The following is a 22,072-nucleotide window of genomic DNA, read 5'->3' as shown; positions in this document are numbered from 1 at the left end:
GGTGCAGCGCGGAGCTTCTCTTCCTGCTCATATCTACATAAAATATCGACCTATAATACAAATATTTGTGAGAGCTACTGCCGTTACTGTCCACTCAAAAAGACATTTTTGTTGAACATGTTGAATATGAATCGGGATTGCTGATAAGAAGACCCTGAGAAAATACTGTTTGCATGAAAGAATAAACACCAGTACACTTCTTTAATGGCACAGTTATTTTCTGTCTTCTCATGTATGACATTTACAACCACGTTAGACTTAAAGTGTCAGACTCATTTTTTTATTTGGACACAATCAGCGTGCTTCAGATGAAAGTGAAGCTGCAGCATCATGGTGGTGGTTGACCACAGTTTCAAACTCACGAAAATACACACAGCAGATGGAACATGTGGGTTTAACTGTCACTAAATAATAACAGATAATACATCTGAAAATACAAGCCACAGCTCTTTAATATATATTTAAACATCAACACATGTAGGGCGCAAAGCATGGAAACCATTTCTACAATGCAAAATTTAAAAAAAAGTGTTTTTTCACACATCAGGTTCAACCAAAAGTCTCATGTGCTGCTCGTCCTTCAGTCAGCCGTCACGTTGCGACCTGAAGACAGAAAGGGTTAACAGTTCTGAGCATACCACAGTTAATGTAAAAAAACACGGGTGGTATCATTCTGAGAAGCCTGACAGCTAAAGATTGAACCGAAGCATGTAGGAAATGCTGCCTTAAGTGGTGCTTTGGTTGAACATCAACGTCCAGTGACATAGATGTTTGAAAGCTGTAAATATGGGTCATGTTCTAACCTCTGCTGTCCATCCTACCAGATATGAATGTCAGTAATGTCCTGAGTCTTACCTACTTGATCAAAGAATAGAGGGGTTCCTGTGTCAAAGGTCGGTTGGTACCAGCTGAGTAAACTGTCGCCATCATGGTTCTGGATACTCCTTGCTCTGTTTTAAGTATAGATTGAATTATCTCACAGTGTTGCCAAAATACTTACTAGAACACTTGAACATCAGGCACCATTTAGTTTACATTTTTATTACAATAAGTCTCACCCAGTTGTTGAGTGTCACTTGGGTCACCCAAAGTGAAGTTTATTCTAAGCTACGGTTATAGCCTCCTTGTTTAAGCTTGAAACGTTTCACCTTATTTAACACATTTTTGATTTGATTTTGATGAAATGAAAGGAATTCTTTGCTTTAACCTTTCTGATCTTTTGCTATCCTGTTATTTTGGGTTCTTGGAGGCTTAGGTTTGAATCCTATTTGTTAAAACTCCTAAATCCTGCTACCTCTCGTGTGTGATTTATTATTCATCAATATGCAGATGACGCCCTGTTCTATGTCTGTTAACTGTATTAAACCATTAGGCATCAAATCCAAGCTTGGATAACTGACTTTTTAAGTTACAATAATCAATAATAATAACTTTATTTGTAGTTTACAAAGTGCTATGTTATGCATATTCTCAGTGTTTGAATCTGTAGTGTACATTTCACTTCTCTGTAGACTTTTTCGGAGAATATGTCTGCAGGTGAATTCACCTTGACGACTACTTTAAATCTCATATAGAAATAAGCTGTTTTTGTTTTTCAGTGAATAACTTCAACATTAAGTTTGAAAAGATAAAATAACTCTACCTAAAGTCTTTAACATCATTTTAGACCATGTATGTTTTGTATGTATGTTGTATTTCCCTCAGGGATTAATAAAGGATATCAAAAAATTATTTCTGTCCATTTTATGGCCTTGAGATACAGACACATGAAGTAGTCATTTATTGTTGTTAAACTACCCCAGGTTCAAAAGGAAAGGTGTTTAAGATCAAGACATGGATGGAGAATCGTGAATGTGAAATGAACCGTGACAGGATAAACTGTCAGGTGAGGTACCTTTCTTAGTTCTGTCTATTGTAACCGCAGCATACATCACTTGGTCGCTTGGTGCATCTGCTGCCACTCGACGGGCCTCAACAGTGACTGAAAATACAAATGTGTGATAAGAATCCACATCGATACATTACACAGGCACTCAAAATATATAAAGATTTCAAAGTCGAGCAATCATATCCACAAACTAAACATTTTCTCTTTCTCCAAAGAACGTGAGTTTTAAATTACTGTAATTAAATAATTTGTCTTTTTCTAATGAGGACAGAAGGACAACAGATTTAACTTTTCACACTTCAAAGGACATTTGCTCTGATTATCGTCGATAAGACGAGCAGGCTGCTTTTTTTAAAAATCTATCACTCCCTTGGTTTTAAGCACAAGTTTACCTGAACATGCTCATGGTACCTGTTCTTACCTGTTTGAACCTCAGCTGTGCCTGATTGAGTTGCAAGTGTGGACAAGTACAGCAACACTGCAGTGCGTGAAATAAAAAAAACACTATGAACAGGAAACCAGGAAGACATTGAGACATGGTGAAACAATAGCGCCACTTCCCAGTTTAAAAATGTGCAATTTGCAACTAGGACTGACGACCGACGATCTCCTTGGTGTGTCAGGGCCTTTAGAATCCATAAACTGTGTTCAAGACCCCACTGTTATTAACTGGCCCATTCAGCCATTAAATACATTAAACAAATATAAAATGCAAATATTCCACAGGGACTGTGAACCATCAATCACTATAAGCGCCTCTCGTTAGTGAAATGTATTTGTACCTTTGTTCCAATTATATTTGCCGAAATGAAGAAGTCCAACCAGCAACAACAGAATCGATAAAACAGTCATAACTATCCAAGGGGTAGAACAGGATGAGACATTCTCTCCCTGGATTTCTGGAATGTAATTACAAAGTATTAAGAGAAACAATGACAGAGGATTTTAGGTTTGGATGGATTGAAAGATTAGAAGAAAAATTAAGATTTTAAACCTGAACATTTCAACTTTTAATATTAATGTAAAGTATGCAGTTTAATCGTGCACAATTCAAGTTTGTTAAAACTCTTGAATCATTGTCTCTATGAGACCACAGATTCACTGGGTAACCTACAAAGGGATGAAGAGGATGTGAGCCAAAAATTAACATTTGGCTAACTTGGGTACATGAATAAATTCATATTTTATTTTCGTGTCAGGTCATTTATAAGACCCATCTCACATGGAAGTACATTTACATCCGTCTGTATGTTGATTAATGTACTCTGTCCTTTTCAAATCAATCAATATACTGTTTCAACACGTAGTTATATCACATGTATTTTTAAATTTGATTTGGTAACACTGATGTGTCTCACCTTGGACAGCCATCAGACTCTCGGCTGATTCTCTTCCTCCAGAGATACACTTGTAGAATCCTTCATCACGTTTGGAAACACTGGGGATGATCATGTTTCCTGTAGAGCTTGTTCTGATAAGGTGGCCATCTTTGTAGAAATCAGCTGAGAGATTGGACGAGGTCGTCTTGTGTCTGCAGCGCAGAGTCACAGCCTCTCCCTCCACCACACTGATGGGACTCTCCAGGATCACAGGACCATCTGAACAACATGTGGTTCATATTTTATATCACACAAAGATGAGTGCATGTAAAGATCTCGTCTTAATACAAACATACCAGTAACAGTGATGTGGATGATGTCGCTTCTCTTCCCATCTCTGGATTCACACCAGTATTGCCCACTGTCCTCTGGAAAAATAGTAGGAATAGTGCAGGATGACCTTTTTGATGTCACTGTAGTGTTACATTCTACTAATTCCCCTTTGGACCGATGTACAATTTTCAATCCAGTCGAGTCTTGAGAGCCCTCACAATGGAAGATCAGAGACTCGTATTCAAAGAACTGCAGTCTGTTTGGTTCAAGACGGAGAATCAGTGAATCTGAAACAAATCAAAGAAAGACATGTTCTCTTATTTCACCAGAAAGTACCAATTGAAGTTAAAATAGAACTAATCATCAACCTGGTACTTACCAACGTCCTGAACATGTGCACACAGCAGAAATAACACGTGGACCACTGGAATAACAAAAGAGAAGAGCTCCACATTGAGTGAGACGTGTTTTAACAGTCGTATATTCAACTGATTCTTACAGCTCCTAAAGCTGCCTTTGATGTTTGACTTTTACATTTTTTTCTTTCAGGGCGAAAATCTCATAAATATTCTGAACCTGAAAACCTTTCCAAGCCCCAAGAGCATCCTCTGCATTAAACCATCATTTCCATCCTAACCTTGAACGACTACACTTTTTAGTTTTAACCAATCATACTCACAGAGTTTGATGCAGAGCGCGCCGACCTCCATGTTGACTGTCTGAACACCAAGCTGAACTGAAGTGTAACTGAGGAGGGGCTTCTTCCTGTGTGGCCTATTTATGCTGCTCATGTTCCCCTAAGTTTGACACTTAGATTTTTTTCAAAACAACGTTCACACTGACTGAGCTGCTGTGGTGGTGGTAAAGCCTCAGTTGATAGATTAGCGTCATTGGGCTGAGCCAAAGAACGAAGCGGACTGCTATGATATGAAAACATTGATACAAACAAGTCAGGCAGTTTGAAATACAAATGTCAGCTGTTAAAAATGAAAAACAAGATATCTGCAGACACACTTCCAAGGCAGTGTCAGAGCTGAAACTGTAAGCCCTCATCCTTTGTTCACTTTAGTCATTTGATGGTCAGGTGTTGCTGCTGTGAGCTGGAAACAACCTGCAATAGAACCGTCCACACAGTTTAAAGCATCAATATGGACGACTTTCAGCGTTTTCCAAGTCCTGCTGGGACACATGTGCTCTAATTCTTGATATATTCTACAGCTGATAGTAAGCCAACTTTGTAATTGTCTTTAAGCAACAATATGTTGGAATTTGTGCTGCTCCTCCCCCTCATGGCCAACGTGCATTTGTTTGACAATCAGAGGCCGAAGAAGTCGACAAAGACTTTGCGGACTGATGAGGTTCAGTTATATTACAGGAACCCTTAGTTTGGGGCTGACTGAAAACACGGGAGACAAAATGACGGGAGGAGACTAGGAGGTACTCACAAAAGTATGTCATATTTATTCACAACAAAGTGAACGTGTCGATTAAAGAAGGATTGTGAGGATGTGGACGTCAGCTAATAGACCTTGTAAGGGTGTATGCATGAGTGAAGGTATGGTGAGCGAGGTGTGCTGTGGAAAGTCAAACCAAAGGAAAGAGCAGCATGGTTGAACTGGGGGAACAGTCTTTCATAGAAAGAGAATACCTACAAGTTAGACTGTTTGAGCTTTGTTTCATTTCTGCATTCACCTGCTGGTTTTAATCATTTTAAAAAGCTTGTTTGAAACCAGAGAGATGTAGGAAGTGATGTAATATCTAAATAATGTGTTATAGTAGACATTTGGAGTGTTGTAATCTCACATGTCAAAAACTGAATAAAACAGCTAAATGTGTAAATGTTGGTAATGAATGAGAATTTAACCCTAACCCTAAACATGCTAGGGGTAGCAGTTTGGGCCATTACCCCCTTTCCCTAACCCTAACCCTAATCTAACCCAGAAGGCCTTGGATAGGGCCGTCCAGTGAGGTATAGGAGGACATTTACGTCCTCCTCCGTCTCCACTCTTAGGGACCTCCTAACCAGGGGGCCCCGGAGCGAGGAGGGCCCTCCTGTGCCTCAGCTCTCCCCTCTGGACTTTCCTCCACTCTCCCAACCAGCAGGTCCATCTACCACCCACCGTAACCTCCCTCGCCCTCCTCTCCTATCTACTCCTACCTGGCCTCCCTCCTCCTCCTCCCCTGTCCTGCCTTACCCCCCTCCCCCCGAACCCGAACCTATGTCGTCCCCCTTCTTCCTCCCCTCGCTTGATTCCTCCTCCCCCTACTACCCCACCCCACCCCTCCCCTAAACCTAACCTTAACCCTGCTCCCTCCTCCTCCTCCTCCTCTCTCTCCACTACCATACCTTCCTCATCCCCTAAGTCTAGCCCACCCCCCCCTCCCTCTTCACCCGCTTCACACACAGTCAATAACCGCACTGAACAGACACCGCCTTACAGTAACATTGTTCTACCCTGCAGTAACACCATCTCATCGTCTCCACTTACAGACACACCACACAACCAGCAGAGGGAGCCAGAGCTGCTTGCTCTGAAGCGTGATGATGATGAAGAGAGTAACCAAAGCTGAAAACACATCTGAGATATCCACCTCTTATACCACCAGGGCCTTCGTGGCAGCACCTGGCTCCCCAAGTAGGCCGGAACCACACACACACCCACACCCTCACAGAAAGATACAGGACTGGTCGCTGGAGGTCCGGAAGAAGACACTCATTATAGGTGACTCCAATCTCTCCCGGATCCCTCCTTTCACAGACCCACACATACAGGTAGACAGTTTTCCCGGAGCCAACTTCCATCACATAGCCAGCATACTTAAGAAACTCACCCCATGCCACAACACCACACAGTTAATACTCTCAGTCGGACTCAACAACTGCCTCTCAGAACACGACCCCACCACACAACTCAAACAACTACAGACTATGTGGAGGACCAGCCAGACCACCTTCCCCAACGCCACCCTTTACATCCCCTTCATAAACTTTTCACCCAGACTGGAAAAATACAAACAGACACTACTAACAAAACTCAACGACACAATAACCTCCAAATATAACTTCATACCTGAAATAAATCCACTACTCTTCCAGACAGACAAGGACCACATACATTGGACTGCAAACACAGCCGGGATGTTGTTCAGGTACTGGAAACAGCAATTAAACTTGTAACTGGGGTCAACTGTCAAATCGCAACTCCCCACCAGTCCAACATTACCAACCTCTGTGCCGTTTTCTCCCTCACAGCCGTGCAGCTGGAGATATGAGAAAACCTACACACCTTCCACAGGAGGCTAAAGTTAAAGGATCACTTCCAAATCTTTTAGCCGCGCCCCCCCAGGGGGACACAAAGCCCACTTTGGGAACCACTGAGTTAAAGTATGATTGCTCCCTTTTGAGGACATCATCTTTTTAGGTTTGTTGTTATCCTATCACAATAAGAAATACTCTGACCCCTGGGGGGTATCTTGTATTGGGGGGGAGGGGTGTGTGCTCATGTATTAGCCTTAAAACAATCACACTTTCATAACGGCCTGCCTGACACTCGTGCTGAACTTCTTTAAACGCCGACCATGAGAACATCTCACAGCGCTAAAGTCTATTTTAGGAGGTTTCAGTTCTTCACAGTGGAACGTGTTTGTCTTGTTTCTGCTGTCCCCACAGAGCTTCACTGTGGTCTCTGTGCTCACACGTCATGATCGATGCTGTTGTTATATTTACCTGAACAGTAACGTTGTAAACCATCAGCACCATCGGCATCAGAGCATCCACCCAAATGCACAGTTAGCCAACAAACAAGAAAGCTAAGAGTCGTATATAGGAGTTTGTGTTTGGTATACTGTAATATATAAATCAGAGAATAAAACTGGATGTTCCACTGCACATTAAAAATAGTGAACTCAAGCAACACATCACAATCAGAGTCCAAACTAAAGGGCATAATTACCTCTCTGTGAAGAGAAGTGTTGCCACATCCTGACATTGACATTGCTCAGGGTGAACATCGTATTTGTTCAATCACTTTATTCCTAAATAGATCAACAGTCCAAACTGAAAGGGGACTGAAAAGCTTGTTTTTCTTACATTTCGCGAGGGTATCACCTTTTTTAAATTATATCTTTGAAACTTCTTACTTCAGTTTGGTTTTTATTTTATCTTTCTGCTCCTCAATCTCACCCTGTTGTTTAATAATGTCATCCATCCTACTGGTCAAACGCTGCTTCTTCTCCATCAATTGTTCAACCATATTTAATATGGACTTCATGATCATGTCTCTCTCATTATCCTCGGAGTATTTCACGTAACTCTCTCCATTCTGTTTTATCAAATCTTTTTCTAACACATGATGATTCTGGCTGTTCTGTCTCTGGATCTCTTGCTGATTTGCTTTACAGTGCTTTCTTTGGTCCTCCAGATCCTTTTTGTAATTCATTAATAAATTAATCAGCACCAACAAATCTCTGTTTTTGTCCTCATTTCATTTAACTCTACATCAAGGCTGGCTTTTTTCTCATCCAAATCTTGGATGGTTGGGCTCTCTGCAAAGTCCTGCTGTGTTTTTGTCTTCTTTGCATTGAGCAAGTCAAGTTCTGTGTTACCTAAAGTTGATGTTGTGTCTTTCTTTGACTGCATACGGATGTTCCCTGTTGTTCCCTGTCCCCTGAAAATAGTTAAATGTGTGTAGTTCATAGAGACTTTGAGTGAAACACTTTAAGTCACTATGTTGCCTAGTAATGGCTTAAACTTCAGTCATATGTTCAGAGAGTCAACATGGAGTTCAGTGCTCTTGACATCAGGTCGTGTGAGTATGATTCGTTATCTGTTTCATAGATATTTCCGTATTACCCCATTGGTGACTTAAAATGCTCGTGGCTACACAAAGCAAGGTGACCAATCTCTTTCCAACACCTTGTTTGGTAGACAGAGTAATGTTCACAAAGGAAAACACATGCTAAATATTGTTCTGAGTCCAATGGTGGATACAACTTAAAGGTTAAAACAACCGTTTTATTCACAGTGAGAACCCATAAAGAAGATCTGATTTTTAATTCATTCATAGCTTTTTCATTTTTTTCCTGTGACAAAAGTCAAAAACCTGCCACCTTCAAACCCTTCACACTGGTGAACTCTTCTATAACTCTACGTACCGCTGCCAGCCAATCAGAATCAAGAACTCTTTTCATGAAGGTCCTGGGTTTACTTCAGATTCCGTAGAGACAGTGAAATATTTGATCTAATTAGCATGAACATGTTAGCATGGTAATTTTGAACATATTAGCTTGCATTGTAATCGCATTCAGCTCAAAGCATTTGAGAGCTACTGCCGTTACTGTCCACTCAAAAAGACGTTTTTGTTGAACATGTTGAATATGAATCAGGATTGCTGATAAGAAGATCCTGAGAAAATACTGTTTGCATGAAAGAATAAACACCAGGACACTTCTTTAATGGCACAGTTATTTTCTGTCTTCTCATGTATGACATTTACAACCACATTAGACTTAAAGTGTCAGACTCATTTCTTTATTTGGACTCAGTCAGCGTGCTTCAGATGAAAGTGAAGCTGCAGCATCAAGGTGGTGGTTGACCACAGTTTCACACTCACGTAAATACACACAGCAGATGGAACATGTGGGTTTAACTGTCACTAAATAATAACAGATAATACATCTGAAAATACAAGCCACAGCTCTTTAAAATATCTTTAAACATCAACACATGTAGGGCGCAAAGCATGAAAACCATTTCTACAATGCAAAATAAAATAAAAAGTGGTTTTTCACACATCAGGTTCAACCAAACGTCTCGTGCTGCTCGTCCTTCAGTCAGCCGTTACGCTGCGACCTGAAGACAGAAAGGGTTAACAGTTCTGAGCATACCACAGCTAATGTAAAAAAACACGGGTCGTATCATTCTGAGAAGCATGACAGCTAAAGATTGAACCGAAGCATGTAGGAAATGCTGCCTTAAGTGGTGCTTTGGTTGAACATCAACGTCCAGTGACATAGACGTTTGAAAGCTGTAAATATGGGTCATGTTCTAACCTCTGCTGTCCATCCTACCAGATATGAATGTCAGTAATGTCCTGAGTCTTACTTACTTGATCAAAGAATAGAGGGGTTCCTGTGTCAAAGGTCGGTTGGTACCAGCTGAGTGAACTGTCGCCGTCATGGTTCTGGATACTCCTTGCTCTGTTTTGAGTATAGATTGAATTATCTCACAGTGTTGCTAAAATACTTACTAGAACACTTGAACATCAGGCACCATTTAGTTTACATTTCTATGACAATAAGTCTCACCCAGTTGTTGAGTGTCACTTGGGTCACCCAAAGTGAAGTTTATTCTAAGCTACGGTTATAGCCTCCTTGTTTAAGCTTGAAACGTTTCACCTTATTTAATACATTTTTGATTTGATTTTGATGAAATGAAAGGAATTCTTTGCTTTAACCTTTCTGATCTTTTGCTATCCTGTTATTTTGGGTTCTTGGAGGCTTAGGTTTGAATCCTATTTGTTAAAACTTTCCTAAATCCTGCTACCTCTCGTGTGTGATTTATTATTCATCAATATGCAGATGACGCCCTGTTCTATGTCTGTTAACTGTATTAAACCATTAGGCATCAAATCCAAGCTTGGATAATTGACTTTTTAAGTTACAATAATCAATAATAATAACTTTATTTGTAGTTTACAAAGTGCTATGTTATGCATATTCTCAGTGTTTGAATCAGTAGTGTACTTTTCACTTCTCTGTAGACTTTTTCGGAGAATATGTCTGCAGCTGAATTCACCTTGACGACTACTTTAAATCACATATAGAAATAAGCTTTTTTTATTTCTCAGTGAAGAACTTTACCATTATATTTAAAAAGATCAAACAACCCTACCTAAAGTCTTCAACTTCATTTTAGACCATGTATGTTTTGTATGTATGTTGTATTTCCCTCAGGGATTAATAAAGGATATCAAAAAAATATTTCTGTCCATTTCATGGCCTTGAGATACAGACACATGAAGTAGTCATTTAATGTTCTTAAACTACCCCAGGTTCAAAAGGAAAGGTGTTTAAGATCAAGACATGGATGGAGAATCGTGAATGTGAAATGAACCGTGACAGGATAAACTGTCAAGTGACGTACCTCTCTTTGTTCTGTCTATTGTAACCGCAGCATACATCACTTGGTCGCTTGTTGCATCTGCTGACACTCGACGGGCCTCAACAGTGACTGAAAATACAAATGTGTGATAAGAATCCACATCGATACATTACACAGGCACTCAAAATATATAAAGATTTCAAAGTCCCATGATGAAACAATAACGCCACTTCCTGGTTTAAAAATGTGCAATTTGCAACTAGGACTGACGGCCGATGATCTCCTTGGTGTGTCAGGGCCTTTAGAATCCATAAGCTGTGTTTAAGACCCCACTGTTATTAACTGGCCCATTCATCCATTAAATACATTAAACAAATGTAAAATGCAAATATTCCACGGAGACTGTGACCCATCAATCACTATAAGCGCCTCTCGTTAGTGAAATGTGTTTGTACCTTTGTTCCGAATATATTTGCCGAAATGAAGAAGTCCAACCAGCAACAACAGAATCGATAAAACAGTCATAACTATCCATGGGGTAGAACAGGAAGAGGCATTCTCTCCCTGGTTGTCTGTAATGTAATCACAAAGTAATGAAGTAGACAATGACAGAGGATTTTAGGTTTGGACGGATTGACAGATTAGAAGAAAAATTAAGATTTTAAACCTGAACGTTTCAACTTTTACTATTAATGTAAAGTATGCAGTTTAATCGTGCACAATTCAAGTTTGATAAAACTCTTGAATCATTGTCTGTATGAGACCACAGATTCACTGGGTAACCTACAAAGGGATGAAGAGGATGTAATCCAAGCATTTGCCTTTGGCTAACTTGGGTACATGAATGAATTAATATTTTATTTTCGTGTCAGGTCATTTATAAGACCCATCCCACATTTACATCCGTCTGTATGTTGATTAATGTACACTGTCCTTTTCAAATCAATCAATATACTGTTTCAACAGATAGTTATATCACATGTATTTTTAAATTTGATTTGGTAACACTGATGTGTCTCACCTTGGACAGCCATCAGACTTTCGGCTGATTCTCTTCCTCCAGAGATACACTTGTAGAATCCTTCATCACATTTGGAAACACTGGGGATGCTCATGTTTCCTGCAGAGCTTCTTCTGATAAGGCGGCCATCTTTGTAGAAATCAGCTGAGAGGTTGGATGAAGTTGTCTTGTGTCTGCAGCGCAGAGTCACAGTCTCTCCCTCCACCACACTGATGGGACTCTCCAGGATCACAGGACCATCTGAACAACATGGGGTTCATATTTTATATCACACAAAGATGAGTGCATGTAAAGATCTCGTCTTAATGCAAACATACCAGTAACAGTGATGTGAAGTTCTAGCACAATTCTCTTGAATCATTGTCAATATGAGACCAAAGATTCACTGGGTAAACTATAAAGGTATAAAGAGGATGTGAGCCAAAAATTAACCTTTGGCTAACTTGGGTACATAAATGAATTCATGTTTTATTTTCGTGTCAGGTCATTTATAAGACCCATCCCACATGGAAGTACATTTACATCCGTCTGTATGTTGATTAATGTACGCTGTCCTTTTCAAATCAATCAATATACTGTTTCAACACATAGTTATATCACATGTATTTTTAAATTTGATTTGGTAACACTGATGTGTCTCACCTTGGACAGCCATCAGACTCTCGACTGATTCTCTTCCTCCAGAGATACACTTGTAGAATCCTTCATCATGTTTGGAAACACTGGGGATGCTCAGGTTTCCTGCAGAGCTTCTTCTGATAAGGCGGCCATCTTTGTAGAAATCAGCTGAGACATTGGTTGAGGTCGTCTTGTGTCTGCAGCGCAGAGTCACAGCCTCTCCCTCCACCACACTGATGGGACTCTCCAGAATCACAGGACCAGCTGAACAACATGTGGTTCATATTTTATATCACACAAAGATGAGTGCATGTAAAGATCTCGTCTTAATGCAAACATACCAGTAACAGTGATGTGGATGATGTCGCTTCTCTTCCCATCTCTGGACTCACACCAGTATTGCCCACTGTCCTCTGGAAAAATATTATGAATAGTGCAGGATGACCTTTTTGATGTCACTGTAGTGTTACATTTGAGTAATTCCCCTTTGGACCGATGTACAATTTTCAATCCAGTCGAGTCATGAGAGCCCTCACAATGGAAGATCAGAGACTCGTATTCAAAGAACTGCAGTCTGTTTGGTTCAAGACGGAGAATCAGTGAATCTGAAACAAATCAAAGAAAGACATGTTCTCTTATTTCACCAGAAAGTACCAACTGAAGTTAAAATACAACTAAGCATCAAACTGGTACTTACCAGCGTCCTGGACATGTGCACACAGCAGGAATAACACATGGACCACTGGAATAACAAAAGAGAAGAGCTCCACATTGAGTGAGACGTGTTTTAACAGTCGTATATTCAACTGATTCTTACAGCTCCTAAAGCTGCCTTTGATGTTTGACTTTTACATTTTTTTCTTTCAGGGCGAAAATCTCATAAATATTTTGAACCTGAAAGTCTTTCCAAGCCCCAAGAGCATCCTCTGCATTAAACCATCATTTCCATCCTAACCTTGAACGACTACACTCTTTAGTTTTAACCAATCGTACTCACAGAGTTTGATGCAGAGCGCGCCGACCTCCATGTTGACTGTCTGAACACCAAGCTGAACTGAAGTGTAACTGAGGAGGGGCTTCTTCCTGTGTGGCCTATTCATGCTGCTCATGTTCCCCTAAGTTTGACACTTACATTTTTTTCAAAACGAAGTTCACACTGACTGAGCTGCTGTGGTGGTGGTATCACCTCAGTTGATAGATTAGCGTCATTGGGCTGAGCCAAAGAACGAAGCGGACTGCTATGATGTGAAAACATTGATATAAACACGTAAAGTCAGACAGTTTGAAATAAAAAGGTCAGCTGTTAAAAATATAATCTCAAGATATCTGCAGACATACCTACAGGCTGAAACTATAAGCCCTCATCTTTCGGTTACTTTAGTCATTTGATGGTCAGGTGTTGCTGCTGTGAGCCTGAAACAACCTGCAATAGAACCGTCCACACAGTTTTACAGCAACAATATGGACGACTTTCAGCGTTTTCCAAGTCCTGCTGGGACACATGTCCTCTAATTCTTGATATAGTCTACAGCTGATAGTAAGCCAACTTTGTAATTGTCTTTAAGCAACAATATGTTGGAATTTGTGCTGCTCCTCCCCCTTATGGCCAACGTGCATTTGTTTGACAATCAGAGGCCGGAGAAGTCGACAAAGACTTTGCGGACTGATGAGGTTCAGTTATATTACAGGAACCCTTAGTTTGGGGCTGACTGAAAACACGGGAGACAAATGACGGAAGGAGACTAGGAGGTACTCATATTTATTCACAACAAAGTGAATTAGTTGATTAAAGAAACATTGTGAGGATGTGGGCGTCAGCTCATCGACGTTCTAAGGGTGTGGTTAGACCAGCAGCCCGGATGAAGCAGCTATAACGGGCTCAGAGCTTCACTTCCTGCTCATATCTGCATAAAATATCGACCTATAATATGAACATTTGTGATGGTAACATGAACATTTAAACTGTAATATTCCACTGATTGTTTTTATATCAACAACAATGCAAAATACGTCTGTCTCTCTGTAACAACAGTTCACATTTTTATTAAAGATGTGTGATGGAAGTTTCTTTTGTGTCTTCTTTTTATGCAGTGTGGTCATTGTACAGCAGGGGGAACTCATTGTTAGTGTTGTACCAACATTAACCCATTAATTACCAGCTATACTAAATTAGGTTTGTTCAGGAATAGTGTCTCAGATTTGACTCTGTAAAGCATGAAAACCAATTCTACAATGCAAAATAAAATAAAAAGTGTTTTTTCACACATCAGGTTCAACCAAACATCTCATGTGCTGCTCGTCCTTCATTCAGCAGTCACACTGCGACCTGAAGACAGAAAGGGTTAACAGTTCTGAGCATACCACAGTTAATGTAAAAAAACACGGGTCGTATCATTCTGAGAAGCATGACAGCTAAAGTTTGAACAGAAGCATGTAGGAAATGTTGCCTTAAGTGGTGCTTTGGTTGAACATCAACGTCCAGTGACGTTTGAAAGCTGTAAATATTGGTCATGTTCTAACCTCTGCTGTCCATCCTAGCAGATATGAATGTCAGTAATGTCCTGAGTCTTACCTACTGGATCAAAGAATAGAGGGGTTCCTGTGTCAAAGATCGGTTGGTCCCAGCTGAGTGAACTGTCGCCGTCATGATTTTGGATACTCCTTGCTCTGTTTTGAGTATAGATTGAATTATTCCACAGTGTTGTCAAAATACTTACTTACTTACTAGATCACTTGAACATCAGGGACCATTTAGTTTATGTTTATATTACAATAAGTCTCACCCAGTTGTTGAGTGTCACTTGGGTCACCCAAAGTGGAGTTTAGTCTAAGCTACAGTTATGGCGTCTTTGTTTAAGCTTGAAATGTTTCACCTTATTTAACACAGTTTCTAAAGTATTTGAACATTTTGATGAAATGAAATGAATTATTTGTTTTAACCTTTCTGATTGTTTGCTATCCTGTTATTTTGGGTTCTTGGAGGCTTACGTTTTAATCCTATTTGTTAAAACATTCCTCAATCCTGCTTCCTCTAATGTGTGTGATTTACTATTCATCAATATGCAGATGACGCCCTGTTCTATGTCTGTTAACTGTATTAATCCATTAGGCATTAAATCCAAGCTTGAATATTTGACTTTTTAAGTTACAATAATCAATAATAATAACTTTATTTGTAGTTTATAAAGTGCTGTGTTATGCATATTCTCAGTGTATGAATCTGTCGTGTACTTTTCACTTCTCTGAAGACTTTATCAGAGAATATGTCTGAAGGTGAATTCACCTTGACGACTACTTTAAATCTCATACAGAAAAAAGCTGTTTTTATTTCTCAGTGAAGAACTTTACCATTATGTTTAAAAAGATAAAATAACCCTACCTAAAGTCTTCAACATCATTTTAGATCATGTATGTATTGTATGTATGTTGTATTTCCCTCAGGGATTAATAAAGGATATCAAAAAAATATTTCTGTCCATTTCATGGCCTTGAGATAAAGACTCATGAAGTAGTCATTTAATGTTGTTAAACTACCCCAGGTTCAAGAAGAAAGGAGTTTAATATCAAGACATAGGATGGAGAATCGTGAATGTGAAATGAACCGTGACAGGATAAACTGTCAAGTGACAGTATCCTGTATCCACACCGATACAGTGCACAGGCATTAAATACATATATATATATTAAATAATTTGTCTTTTTCTAATGAGGACTGAAGGACAACAGATTTACCTTTTCACACTTCAAAGGACATTTGCTCTGACTATCGTCGATAAGACGAGCAGGCTGCTTTTTTTAAATGTATCACTCCTTTGTTTTAAGCGCAAGTTTACCTGAACATGCTAATTGTTCCGATCTTACCTGTTTGAACCTCAGTTGTGCCTGACTGAGGTGCCAGTGTGGACAAGCACAGCAACACTGCAGTGCATGAAATTAAAAAAACACTATGGACAGGGAACCAGGAAGACATTGAGACATGATGAAACAATAACACCACTTCCTGTTTTAAGGATTTTCAGTGGTCTTGGTTTCTTCTTGTTTTGTTTTTTTCACCACAGATATTCGTCAAATGCAGTTATAAATTAAAAAGGTGGTTATAACCAACCATTCACGTAATAAGTTCCGTTTTGGATGTTTGCATCATCAGGGTTTAACTATACTCGCCTGATAAAAATTTAAAAATGGTGCTGCCGTTCTCAGCCAGAAGATGCGGAGGCGACACATAAGGAGGGGTCTGTGGGGAAATATTTTCAACCCTAACCACAAACCATGTATCGCATTAGCAGCAGAAATTCTCACCTCGAGGACGCTTCAGTCATATGTTCAGAGAGTCAACATGGAGGTCTGTGCTCTTAACCTCAGGCTGTGTGAGTATGATTCTTTATCTGTTTCATAGATATTTCCGTACCTGTTTTTATGAGATCTAACATACAACTCTTCTTCTTTCCAGTGATCTGTGTGTCATTCCTGCTAGGTGCACATGTTCAAGATGTGGGTATGTACCGTTAAGTTTTTTTAATATTTATTAAATTTTTATTAATATTATTGTTCAAATGCTTCATTTTGTATTTTGTATGACATAAGGGAACATATCTTTCTATGGTTTGTTTCAGATTCACTGATTCTCCGTCTTGAACCAAACAGACTGCAGTTCTTTGAATACGAGTCTCTGATCTTCCATTGTGAGGGCTCTCATGACTTGACTGGATTGAAAATTGTACATCGGTCCAAAGGGGAATTACTCAAATGTAGAACTACAGTGACATCAAAAAGGTCATCCTGCACTATTCCTTATATTTTTCCAGAGGACAGTGGGCAATACTGGTGTGAGTCCAGAGATGGGAAGAGAAGCGACATCATCGACATCACTGTTACTGGTATGTTTGCATTAAGACGAGATCTTTACATGCACTCATCTTTGTGTGATATAAAATATGAACCCCATGTTGTTCAGCTGGTCCTGTGATTCTGGAGAGTCCCATCAGTGTGGTGGAGGGAGAGGCTGTGACTCTGCGCTGCAGACACAAGACGACCTCATCCAATCTCTCAGCTGATTTCTACAAAGATGGCCACCTTATCAGAAGAAGCTCTACAGGAAACCTGAGCATCCCCAGTGTTTCCAAACGTGATGAAGGATTCTACAAGTGTATCTCTGGAGGAAGAGAATCAGCCGAGAGTCTGATGGCTGTCCAAGGTGAGACACATCAGTGTTACCAAATCGTACATTAATCAACAAACAGACGGATGTAAATGTACTTCCATGTGGGATGGGTCTTATAAATGACCTGACACGAAAATAAAATATGGATTAATTCATGTACCCAAGTAAGCCAAGGGCTCATTTTTGGCTCACATCCTCTTCATCCCTTTGTAGGTTACCCAGTGAATCCGTGGTCTCATACTGACAAAGATTCAAGAGAATTGTGCTAGAACTTTACACCACGAGAAGGCGTGCATTATTTCTATTTCTGTCTTCTTTGCAGAGTCACACCAAGAGATTCATGAGTCCTCAGATCTTCCGTTCATCATCTTCAGAAACATTCTCCCTGTGGTATTGATGGCTTTGCTGCTGCTGGGACGGCTCCACTGTGGGATAACTCCGAGGTAAACCCACAGGTAAACAACAGCACCTCATGTGCACTCAAATCGAGATGGAGATATTGAAATAAAGGATACGACGGGATGAACGACAAAGACAGACATTTTCTCGAAAGTCTTGTTTGGTTGCCAGAAATGAAGAGCATCCCATAATGCTTCATTCAGCTACTCAGCTGCTGTCTTCCATGTGTTATAGTGCACCTTGTTCATTACATGTAATGATGATCCACTTATATTCAGTGCATGTTGTGCAAACCAATGAAAACATTTTTAATCAGCTAAAAGAATCCAATCCATAGAAATGTTTTGAAATGAGCAGATCAAAGAAAATGGCAGCACTTCCTGTTTGACAGGTTTCACATATTTAATTCACATGTTGGTGAATGTTCAACAGATGTTCGTTCTTCTTCTGTATAAGGACCTGAAGATATCACAAGTCAAATAACATTGTGCACAGTTTGTTTCACTGTCTTTCTATATTTAATATTCACGTCTGAGACCACGTCTTCTCTCACCCTGACCCACGAGCCACAACTCATCTCAGCGTTATTTATAGAGCACCTGTCATACGTAAAGTCTGTGAGCCCATAATGTTTGTGTGAACAACGTCACTGTTACAAAAGGACCAGAGATTAAAATTGTCATCAAAACCCAAATCATGTGCTGCGCAAACAATCAGCAGGTGCAGCGCGGAGCTTCTCTTCCTGCTCATATCTAAATAAAATATCGACCTATAATACAAACATTTGTGATGGTAACATGAACATTTAAACTGTAATATTCCACTGAATGTTTTTATATCAACAGCAATGCAAAATATGTCTGCCTCTCTGTAACAGCAGCTCACATTTTTATTAAAGATGTGTCATGGAAGTTTCTTTTGTGTCTTCTTTTCATGCAGTGTGGTCATTGTACAGCAGGGGGAACTCATTGTTAGTGTTGTACCAACATTAACCCATTAATAACCAGCTATACTAAATTAGGTTTGTTCAGGAATAGTGTCTCAGATTTTTTTATGTTGGAGGTAGAAACTCAAAAATGGCGTTGGTGACTTAAAATGCTCGTGGCTACAAAAAGCAAGGTGACCAATCTATTTCCAACACCTTGTTTGGTAGACAAAGTAATGTTCACAAAGGAAAACACATGCTAAATATTGTTCTGAGTCCAATGGTGGATACAAATTGCAGGTTAAAACAACCGTTTTATTCACAGTGAGAACCCATAAAGAAGATCTGATTTTTAATTCATTCAAAGCTTTTTCTTTTTTTTCTGTGACAAAAGTCAAAAACCTGCCACCTTCAAACCCTTCACACTGGTGAACTCTTCTATAACTCTACGTACCTGAGTCATGTTTGTGTGAAAGAAAGAGAGAGAATGTACCGCTGCTAGCCGATCAGAATCAAGAACTCTTTTCATGAAGGTCCTGGGTTTACTTCAGATTCTGTTCAGACATTCAGTCCCCAGATGGTGAAACTCATCTTTTCGTAGAGTCAGTGAAATATTGGACCTAATTAGCATTAGCATGTTAGCATGGTAATTTTTAACATATTAGCTTGCATTGTAATCGGATTCAGCTTAAAGCATTTGAGAGCTACTGCCGTTACTGTCCACTCAAAAAGACGTTTTTGTTGAACATGTTGAATATGAATCAGGATTGCTGATAAGAAGACCCTGAGAAAATACTGTTTGCATGAAAGAATAAACACCAGTACACTTCTTTAATGGCACAGTTATTTTCTGTCTTCTCATGTACGACATTTACAACCACGTTAGACTTAAAGTGTCAGACTCATTTCTTTATTTGGACTCGGTCAGCGTGCTTCAGATGACAGTGAAGCTGGAGCATCAAGGTGGTGGTTGACCACAGTTTCACACTCACGTAAATACACACAGCAGATGGAACATGTGGGTTTAACTGTCACTAAATAATAACAGATAATACATCTGAAAATACAAACCACATCTCTTTAATATATCTTTAAACATCAACACATGTAGGGCGCAAACCATGAAATCAATTTCTACAATGTAAAATAAGATAAAAAGTGTTTTTTCACACATCAGGTTCAACCAAACATCTCATGTGCTGCTCGTCCTTCATTCAGCAGTCACCCTGCGACCTGAAGACAGAAAGGGATAACAGCTCTGAGCATACCACATTGATATAAAAAACACGGGTCGTATCATTCTGAGAAGCATGACAGCTAAATTTTGAACCGAAGCATGTAGGAAATGCTGCCTTAAGTGGTGCTTTGGTTGAACATCAACGTCCAGTGACATAGACGTTTGAAAGCTGTAAATATGGGTCATGTTCGAAGTTCTGCTGTCCATCCTACCAGATATGAATGTCAGTAATGTCCTGAGTCTTACCTACTGGATCAAAGAATAGAGGGGTTCCTGTGTCAAAGGTCGGTTGGTACCAGCTGAGTGAACTGTCGCCGTCATGATTCTGGATACTCCTTGCTCTGTTTTGAGTATAGATTGAATTATCCCACAGTGTCACCAAAATACTGACTAGAACACTTGAACATCAGGCACCATTTAGTTTACGTTTTTATTACAATAAGTCTAAACCAATTTCTTGAGTGTCACTTGGGTCACCCAAAGTGGAGTTTAGTCTAAGCTACGGTTATAGCCTCCTTGTTTAAGCTTGAAACGTTTCACCTTATTTAACACATTTTTGATTTGATTTTGATGAAATGAAAGGAATTCTTTGCTTTAACCTTTCTAATCTTTTGCTATTCTGTTATTTTGGGTTCTTGGAGGCTTAGGTTTGAATCCTATTTGTTAAAACTTTCCTCAATCCTGCTACCCCCAATGTGTGTGATTTATTATTCATCAATATGCAGATGACGCCCTGTTCTATGTCTGTTAACTGTATTAAACCATCAGGCATTAAATCCAAGCTTGGATAATTGACTTTTTAAGTTACACTAATCAATAATAATAACTTTATTTGTAGTTTAAAAAGTGCTGTGTCATGCATATTCTCAGTGTTTGAATCTGAAGTGTATATTTCACTTCTCTGTAGACTTTATCAGAGAATATGTCTGCAGGGGAATTCACCTTGACGACTACTTTAAATTTCATATAGAAATAAGCTGTTTTTATTTCTCAGTGAAGAACTTTACCATTATATTTAAAAAGATCAAACAACCCTACCTAAAGTCTTAGACATCATTTTAGATCATGTATGTATTGTATGTATGTTGTATTTCCCTCAGTGAACTGAACCGTGACACGATAAACTGTCAGGTGAGGTACCTCTCTTTGTCCTGTCTTTTGTAATCGCAGCATACATCGCTTGGTCGCTTGGTGCATCTGCTGCCACTCGACAGGCCTCAACAGTGACTGAAAATACAAATGTGTGATAAGAATCCACATCGATACATTACACAGGCATTCAAAATATATAAAGATTTCAAAGTCGAGCAATCATATCAACAAACTGAACATTTTCTCTTTCTCCAAAGAACATGAGTTTTAAATTACTGTAAATAAATAATTTGTCTTTTTCTAATGAGGACTGAAGGAAAACAGATTTACCTTTTCACACTTCAAAGGACATTTGCTCTGATTATTGTCGATAAGATGAGCAGGCTGCTTTTAAAAAAATCTATCACTCCTTTGTTTTAAGCAAAACCTGGACATGCTCATGGTACCTGTTCTTACCTGTTTGAACCTCAGTTATGCCTGACTGAGGTGCCAGTGTGGACAAGTACAGCAACACTGCAGTGCATGAAATGAAAAAAAACACTATGAACAGGGAACCAGGAAGACATTGAGACATGATGAAACAATAAGACCACTTCCTGGTTTAAAAATGTGCAATTTGCAACTAGGGCTGATGGACGATGATCTCCTTGGTGTGTCAGGGCCTTAAGAATCCATAAGCTGTGTTCAAGACCCCACTGTTATTAACTGGCCCATTCAGCCATTAAATACGTTAAACAAACATAAAATGCAAATATTCCAAGGGGACTGTGAACCATCAATCACTATAAGCGCCTCTCGTTAGTGAAATGTGTTTGTACCTTTGTTCTGAATATATTTGCCGAAATGAAGAAGTCCAACCAGCAACAACAGAATCGATAAAACAGTCATAACTATCCAAGGGGTGGAACAGGATGAGACATTCTCTCCCTGGATTTCTGGAATGTAATCACAAAGCAATGAATGAAACAATGACAGAG

At 39.5% G+C, this 22,072-nt stretch overlaps 3 protein-coding genes and 2 long non-coding RNA genes across 6 annotated transcripts; 1 reads left to right on the top strand and 4 right to left on the bottom strand.

Moving 5' to 3' along the window:
* Positions 1-2,650: 2,650 nt before the first annotated feature.
* LOC110004211 (low affinity immunoglobulin gamma Fc region receptor II-a-like) lies at positions 2,651-4,070 on the bottom strand (the record flags this gene model as incomplete). Its single annotated transcript, XM_065950906.1, has 4 exons — positions 2,651-2,787; positions 3,247-3,486; positions 3,564-3,827; positions 3,920-4,070. Coding segments are annotated over 4 exons (792 nt in total), but the record flags the coding sequence as incomplete, so codon positions are not given.
* Positions 4,071-9,444: 5,374 nt separating this feature from the next.
* Positions 9,445-11,461, bottom strand: LOC136177331 (uncharacterized). The gene is made up of 3 exons (XR_010664960.1): positions 11,098-11,461; positions 10,685-10,771; positions 9,445-9,738 (listed from the first exon to the last, which is right to left on the bottom strand). It is a non-coding gene; the product is annotated as an uncharacterized lncRNA (long non-coding RNA).
* A 127-nt stretch (positions 11,462-11,588) lies between these two features.
* On the bottom strand, positions 11,589-13,309 carry LOC110000071 (low affinity immunoglobulin gamma Fc region receptor II-b). Its single transcript, XM_065950904.1, has 5 exons — positions 13,237-13,309; positions 12,979-13,128; positions 12,623-12,886; positions 11,664-11,903; positions 11,589-11,596 (listed from the first exon to the last, which is right to left on the bottom strand). Exons 1-5 carry the CDS (start codon positions 13,307-13,309, stop codon positions 11,589-11,591), a joined length of 735 nt encoding a protein of 244 aa, XP_065806976.1.
* A 3,308-nt stretch (positions 13,310-16,617) lies between these two features.
* LOC110000081 (low affinity immunoglobulin gamma Fc region receptor II-b-like) lies at positions 16,618-18,480 on the top strand. The gene is made up of 4 exons (XM_065950903.1): positions 16,618-16,648; positions 16,895-17,158; positions 17,236-17,475; positions 17,765-18,480. The coding sequence occupies exons 1-4, from the start codon at positions 16,618-16,620 to the stop codon at positions 17,887-17,889; spliced, it is 660 nt and encodes a 219-aa protein (XP_065806975.1). The 3' UTR covers positions 17,890-18,480.
* A 1,084-nt stretch (positions 18,481-19,564) lies between these two features.
* On the bottom strand, positions 19,565-22,027 carry LOC136177431 (uncharacterized). 2 transcript variants are annotated; one of them, XR_010665037.1, is made up of 3 exons: positions 21,914-22,027; positions 21,144-21,230; positions 19,565-20,344 (listed from the first exon to the last, which is right to left on the bottom strand). It is a non-coding gene; the product is annotated as an uncharacterized lncRNA (long non-coding RNA). The 2 variants fall into 2 exon arrangements; XR_010665036.1 differs by lacking the exon at positions 21,914-22,027 and having other exon boundaries at positions 21,144-21,361.
* Between the last annotated feature and the right edge of the window lie 45 nt (positions 22,028-22,072).

This window comes from Labrus bergylta, chromosome 22 (genome assembly GCF_963930695.1).
Source record: "Labrus bergylta chromosome 22, fLabBer1.1, whole genome shotgun sequence".
NCBI classification, from domain to species: domain Eukaryota; kingdom Metazoa; phylum Chordata; class Actinopteri; order Labriformes; family Labridae; genus Labrus; species Labrus bergylta.
This window is presented reverse-complemented; position numbering and strand designations above follow the sequence as displayed.

What these genes read in the sequence shown, in the direction of transcription:
- LOC110000071 (XM_065950904.1), bottom strand. Translation starts at nt 13,309, where the DNA reads ATGGAGGTCGGCGCGCTCTGCATCAAACTCTGTGAGTACGATTGGTTA. An exon ending in AAAGAGTGTAGTCGTTCAAG is followed by an intron (nt 13,129 to 13,236) that starts GTTAGGATGGAA and finishes AAAAAATGTAAA; the next exon opens with AGTCAAACATCAAAGGCAGC. An exon ending in CATCCACATCACTGTTACTG is followed by an intron (nt 11,904 to 12,622) that starts GTATGTTTGCAT and finishes CATGTTGTTCAG; the next exon opens with ATGGTCCTGTGATCCTGGAG.
- LOC110000081 (XM_065950903.1), top strand. Translation starts at nt 16,618, where the DNA reads ATGGAGGTCTGTGCTCTTAACCTCAGGCTGT. An exon ending in TGCTCTTAACCTCAGGCTGT is followed by an intron (nt 16,649 to 16,894) that starts GTGAGTATGATT and finishes GGTTTGTTTCAG; the next exon opens with ATTCACTGATTCTCCGTCTT. An exon ending in CATCGACATCACTGTTACTG is followed by an intron (nt 17,159 to 17,235) that starts GTATGTTTGCAT and finishes CATGTTGTTCAG; the next exon opens with CTGGTCCTGTGATTCTGGAG.